The 6,946-nt window shown below is 38.7% G+C and overlaps 1 protein-coding gene across 1 annotated transcript; it reads left to right on the top strand.

The window, feature by feature from the left end:
• Nucleotides 1-3,484: 3,484 nt before the first annotated feature.
• LOC119411858 (elastase-1) lies at nt 3,485-6,903 on the top strand. The gene is made up of 7 exons (XM_037678808.1): nt 3,485-3,552; nt 3,711-3,808; nt 3,939-4,039; nt 4,427-4,552; nt 6,184-6,320; nt 6,435-6,577; nt 6,721-6,903. Exons 1-7 carry the CDS (start codon nt 3,513-3,515, stop codon nt 6,901-6,903), a joined length of 828 nt encoding a protein of 275 aa, XP_037534736.1. The 5' UTR covers nt 3,485-3,512.
• The last annotated feature ends 43 nt before the right edge of the window (nt 6,904-6,946 follow it).

Genomic DNA, 6,946 nt, shown 5'->3' with positions numbered 1-6,946 from the left:
AGTTCAGGCTAAAAGGAAGCATGAGCTGTGACTGCAGTGTCAGTGACCTAAATTTTAAGAAAGACAAATGGCTCTAATAAAAATCCAGTTTATCTAAACATTTGTTTTACTAAAAATGAGCCTAAATGATAACTATATGAAATATACTTGTGTAATTATGAAGGATAAAGCAACAATAAAAAGTATTTAGTGTAAAAATAAACGTTGAATAACTGTTTAAGCTTTAAATTGTTTTTTTTTGTTGTTGTTTTTTTTTACAAACCACTGCATTCTAAACAGTAAAGCACTTTTTATTGACACATCTAGCAGCAGCATGCAGGCATCCAATTTAAGCACATATTCTTAATGCGTACTATTTGATAGCAAACACTTGTATGAAATTATGAGATTTTATATGTGATAGTGCTCAAAAACTGTTAGATATGCTAATTTTGAGCTCGACATCTGCAAAATGCACTGAATTAAAGCCAATTTTGTGTTTATAAACTGTGGCATTTTAAATTGAGTTTACTCCAAAGGTTCATGAGTTGTAGATGTTCATTTAACGACTAGTTTCTGAGAGTTTCATTCACATCCGTTTAGGGGCTCATGAAATATTTTGTTAACAGACAGACACAGTTGAGTACTATTGGCAAAGTTTTAAAAACACTTCATGTGTGGTTTGTTTGTGCTTAAGGTTCATGTTGGGAAGGACTCAGCTTTTACCACATCAAGTCTTAGCTCAATAATGGTAAAAAGGATGAGTTATAGACATGTTTGTGTGCTAAAGTTGGTTCTCTTGAAAAGGGTTCAAAAATTCAGATGTGATTTGTTCAGTCACTGTGTACACTTTAGAGTAAAATCAAAATATATTTAGAATTCATATGTGTAGTTAAGCCGCACGGTGGCACAACTGGTAGAGCTGCTTCCTCTCAGCGAGCAGGTCCAGGGGACTTTCTGGGTGGAGTTTGCATGTTCTCTCCGTGCATGCGTGGGTTTTCTCCGGGTACTCCGGTTTCCTCCCACAGACCAAAAACATGCATGTTAGGCTGATTGGTAACTCTAAATTGTCCCTAGGTTTGAGTGAGAGAGTGAATGGTTGTTTGTCTCGTTTGTCTCTGTGTCCCTGTGATGGACTTGCGACCCGTCCAGGATGTACCCTGCCCCTCGTACAGTGATTGCTGGACATGGGCACCGGCGACCCCCATGACCCAAAATGGGTAAAAGATGATGGATGGATAGATAAATGAGAGTTCTAGTTTAAAATGTAACATGTGGTTTAAATCATCAAAGTTCATGCTCAATAATCCAGGGAAAAAAAATCCAACAACGTTCAATCAGATCATCTGGATGCTTTTGGGTTTTTTTGTTGAGATGTTTTGTCCTTTATCCAAATGACTTCATCAGTCCAAGGAGCCACAAACAAATTGAAGGACTGATGAAGTCCTTTGGATTAAGGATGAAACTTCTCAACAAATAAAGAAACCGTCCAGATGACTGACTGAACTTTGTTGGATGCGTTTTAAATGTTTTATTGCCACTCCGGCAACATTCCTTTACACAAACCATTGACACAATCACGTTTTACTCTGTGATAACCCCCCACTACTTTCTCTAACACACCCAATCAGTGCATCCCATTAAGTTTTTTGGGAACCTCAATTTACTGACTGCGTGAGTAAGACATCTTTATGGGAACCAAATTGACTGTTCATTAATGAGCGGAAGCTATATCTAGAACCAGCATCTTTAATTAACACATCTCCAGCACTTCCTGTCTTTGATCTCGCTGTTTGATTTATGCCTCTGCAAGGAAAAGGTTGGTGGAGGGGTCCACGAGAATTTTGGAGGCGAAGAAGACGCTCCATGAGAAAATGATGAAACTGAGGTGCCCCTGTTGTTCAGGAAGTCCTGCAGCATGAGGACCTTTTTCTCTTTGTGTCAGGGGGGCAGCTCAATTACCAGTCAGCATGGCTATCGCTTTAATAGTCCGATAGGGCAATAATCCACAATCCATAGCATTTTAATGACTTTCTGTCTACTCGGGAAGTGCTTTACAAAACGTGGACACATCTGAGGCCGGTCCATTGTCTAGAAACCCATTGTCAAACTAATCAGTGTGACCAATTTGGAAATACTAAGTACTTTTTTTTATATATATAATATTTTTTTTTTGTGTGTGTGTGTAAAGTATTACAGTACAAAATGTAGTGGGTATTAATCTCTTTGATTCATAGCTCAATGTCACAAAGGTCAGGACAAAATGGAAAATGGAAATCTTTGTCAGCTCTCACACTGGGTTTACATCTCTCCACCTGATCATGTTCCCTTTTGTTCAAAAGCTTTCAAATAAAATGTTAGTTTTAATGTTTACGTACATGAAGAGGTGAATGTTCAAGATTAAGTTACTTGTCAGAGTCATGAGACAAAGATAATGATGTGTCTTCATGCAAGTTAAATCACTGAGCTCCTTGACTGTGTTCGTTAGTCTTCAGTGCCCTCTGGTGTTGGGTGGTAACACTGTGCAACTGTACAGACTGACAGATCAGGACATGTAAAATATTCTTTAACGCTAATTAGAAATCTGGCACAATATACATTTAACTGCCAACTTGCGTAAACTGAATAAAGTTGGTGTCATTTTTACCTTTCGGTCTTTCTCCAGAAAATAATTACAGCTACTGGAGAAAACACGGTCACCTAATTCAGATTCATTCAATCTTTATTTATACAAGTTAATCCCATTGAGCCTCGGGGACTCATTTACAAGAGAAACCTGATTTCTGATGCCCTCATTGGTTAAATGTTATGAAATATGCAGCTCCAAATGCTTCAGATATTTTCTAAGCACTTTCCGTTGCACTTTCATTTATGGGACAAACAAACTACAAAGTAAATCATTGTTGAGAACCAAGAATAATTTCAATAAAATGTGCATCATTTTCAGGAAACAAAACAATCTACATGTGAAACCACCACATTAGACTTTCACAAAGTCACAGCTGCCTTTTTTCTCATTCTTGCACAGGTGCTGGTTTCAGCAGACGTTATCAAGTAGTGAAATAAATATTAACAAGAACTTAAACCCTGTTAAATCTGTCAGTTTGCTATTAGTTGCCATGGACAATAACGATAAATGTATCTTCATAGTATATAAAATACACAAATGTTTTAGGAACAAGTGTATATTCATATCATTTAAGCAGGTTCTAAAACAGGTATATTGAACAATAAGAGCCAGAGTAAATTGATTTTTATTAAAAACTTCCCTTTTTTTGAGTTACTATGACTCATTTTCTACATTTTCTGTGAAACATTCTTCATTGCTGACCAGAGTCAGGTGTGTGTATGTGTGTGTGTTAGACAAGCGTGATAACAGTATGTGAGACAGACCACAGGTGCATACTTAGATTTTCTCAGAACAAAAAAAAAAAACAGCCAAACTATTCCACATCATTTCAAGGTCACGTTTAAATATAAAAGACAGACACAAGTGCACATTCATTGCAGAAACGCTTCGACAAAACGCAAACATGCTCAGGTTTCTGGTCTTGACGAGTCTCGCTGCCTTGGGTAAGAAAATGACATCATACAACGTGTGCCCATCACTGTTCCCATGTTTTTCATTTAGCCACACATTTGCTATCAGTTAGAATAATTTTATCTCTCGCTTGTTAATTTCTATTAGTCTTGACATAAGCTGAATCTTTGTGTTTGGTGTTTTTAACCAGTGCTGGCTGAGCTGAAGCCCCAGCCAAGGTTCCTGAAGGACAGCATGGAGAGGGTTGTTGGTGGTGAGGTTGCTACCCCCAACTCCTGGCCCTGGCAGGTGATGTTCAAACATCGTCTACATTTTATATGTAATCTGTTGGAGTGAAAGGGGAATTAGGAGCATTTATAACAGATAACAGTCAAACTGAGCTCTTTTTTTTAAAGTCAGATTTGCTTTCTTTCCCCAGATCTCACTTCAGTACAAATCAGGCAGCCTTTTCTACCACACCTGTGGGGGAAGCCTGATCCGTAAAGGCTGGGTTATGACTGCCGCTCACTGTGTGGACAGGTAACATAATGATTAACTGCAGATTCTTTAGCAGACTTTATTTGTTCATATTTTTTATTATTTCTTTGACCCAAATATCCCCAGCCAACTCCTGTCACAGTAATGGCATGTGATTTATTTCTGCTGGCTCCAAATGTCACCAAAATGTGGAAATGTGCACAAAATCATTTGTAACTGTCACATGGAAGATGAAGTGTTTACTTTAAAAAAAAAAAGGCAAAAACAACTCTGAAGTAATGAGGCAAAAGTAACAAAACCAGTACAATGATTTATGGTCATTCCTCTCTGCATTTTCCCCCCCCCCCCTGCAATAAAAAAAACCCCAACAAGACTAAACTGACTTGTTTTTAATAATTGATTTTATTTTATTTTTTTAAATCGTTGCAGCCCCAGGACGTTTCGTGTGGTTCTCGGGGATCATGACCTTAACGTCCACAATGGCAGAGAGCAGTTCATCGTTGTCAACAAGATCTACATCCACCCCCAGTGGGACTCGAACAGAGTGTCTAATGGGTGAGGATCACTTTTTAATGCACATTGTTGACTCTAAGAGCAAAGTGGTTTGTTTGCTAACTGATTTGTTGCATGTGTGCAAGGATGTGTGTTATACAAAGTTGATTTTTTTAGCTCACCATGTGAACGCTTATGAAGCAGTCGCACAATTGTGATCCATTTTTCTTCAGTACATTTTTCAGCATCTTTCTCGTTCCAAAAACTTTTGTGTTATTCCAACAAATCATATATCAAAACATTCAGCTCATTCAGCAGAAGGATGCTATGATATTTGGTATTGGTGAAACTGAAGCTTTTTGAAATATTTAGCCTTTTTTTTTCTCATAGAAAATGGATTGAGTTCATTTTCCATCCTTCAGATCTTTAGATCTGTTTACAACCTTATACTGCTCCTTTCACGTTTTGTTTTGGTTCAGCTTCTTTCAGCTTCCTTCTGCAAATTTAAACTTTTTTTAGCTACTTTCAGCTAAGTTCAACTGTTCTTTCAGCTGTTTTGTGCTCCTTTCAGGTTCTTTCTGCTAACTGCAACATGTTTGTGCTTCTTTATGCTAATTTCAGCTTATTCGTCTTTCAGCTTATTTCTGTGTTTCAGCTTTTTCTGCTATTTCAGCTATTTAGCTGTTTTATGCTAATGACAGTGTTTTCAGCTAATTCCACATTTTTGGTACTCATTTCAACTTTTTTTCTGCCTAATTTATCAAAACTGTGCTCTCTTCGGGCAGCACGGTGGCACAACTGGTGGAGCTGCTGCCTTTCAACAAGAAGGTTACCGGTTCAAATCCTGGTCCGGGGCCTTTCTGGGTGGAGTTTGCATGTTGCATGCGTGGGTTTTCTCCGGGTACTCCGGTTTCCTCCCACAGACCAAAAACATGCATGTTAGGCTGATTGGTAACAGTGAATGAGAGAGTGAATGGTTGTTTGTTTGTCTTGTCTCTGTGTCCCTATGAAGGACTTGCAACCTGTCCAGGGTGTACCTCGCCCCTCGCACAGTGATTGCTGGACATGGGCATCGGTGACCCCCATGACCCAAAATGGAAGAAGCGGATTAAAGAAAATAGATGGATGTGCTCTCTTCACTTCCTCCTTTTAAATATAAGCGTCTTTCTGCTTTTTTAGTTACTGTTCAGCTATTTATTTTGCTACTTTCATTTTTTTTCCAGATAAATTCCACTTTTTATGCTCATTTCTGCTTCTTTAATCCAAATTGGGCACAGTTGTGCTCTCTCCACTTTTTTTTTTCTTTTTTTTTGGTAATTTAAGCTTCTTCCTGCCTTTTCAGCTACTTTTCAGCTATTTTGTGCTGATTTCAGCCTTTTAAGCTACTTTGTAATTCACTATTTTGTGTGCTCATTTCTGCTTATTTAAACCACATTCAGCAAATGTGTTCGTTCTGCTTTATTCTGCTAAATCGGACTCGTTCTTCCATTTATTCTACATTTCAGCATGTTTTTAGGTAACTTCAGCTGTTTTCAGCAAGTTCTTCAACAATAAGTATTCACACTGCATGTTCACAGGAAATGAAATTTGGCTAGTTGGGGATTGAATGCAACCTCAGTTTGTTGGTAGTCTAAGCTTCAACCAAAAATGTCACCTGCAGCTGTTTGACATTTTTCTTTTCTCCTTCATTTCAGGTATGACATTGCTCTGCTGCAACTGTCCTCTGATGCCATCCTGAACTCTTACGTCCAGCTTGCTGCTCTACCTCCTTCTGGCCAAATTCTGCCTCATAACAATTTCTGCTACATCACTGGATGGGGACGCACCTCCAGTACATCTATTTATAATTATTTATTTAGATTTGGCTGGCTCTGACCTGCTCATTACATTGCTGTTGTTGTTTTCTCTTAAGCTGAATGCATTGTTTCATTTGTCTTTGAACCAGCTGGTGGGAGCTTGTCTGAAGAGCTCAAACAGGCCTACCTTCCTGTGGTGGACCACAAGACCTGCTCCAGCAGCGACTGGTGGGGCAGTACTGTGAAAACCACCATGGTGTGTGCCGGTGGTAAGGCTGAGGCTGGATGCAATGTAAGTTCTCAAAGAAGTGTCAATTTAATTTGCTTCTGCCATGACAAATGTCTTTGTTTGTGTTATGACATAGACTGATGAAAGGATGTTTAGACTCAAACATTTATCTTTTTAGATTTTACTCTAAATTTGTCTTTTTTCAGGGAGACTCTGGCGGCCCTCTGAACTGCCAGGTCAATGGCCAGTACTATGTGCATGGTATTGCCAGTTTTGTGTCAGGATATGGATGCAATTATCCCCAGAAGCCCACTGTCTTCACCCGTGTGTCTGCCTACATCGACTGGATCAACTCAGTGAGTGTTAAAAATTACAATCATTTTATATAGATGTGAATTTATCCCATTTTGTAGACCAGTGGTTCCCAACACT

The sequence above is a fragment of the Nematolebias whitei genome, chromosome 7 (genome assembly GCF_014905685.2).
Source record: "Nematolebias whitei isolate Nwh7 chromosome 7, NemWhi1, whole genome shotgun sequence".
Classification (NCBI taxonomy): domain Eukaryota; kingdom Metazoa; phylum Chordata; class Actinopteri; order Cyprinodontiformes; family Rivulidae; genus Nematolebias; species Nematolebias whitei.
The sequence above is the reverse complement of the archived record's forward strand: the minus strand, read 5'-3'. Positions and strand labels throughout refer to the sequence as shown.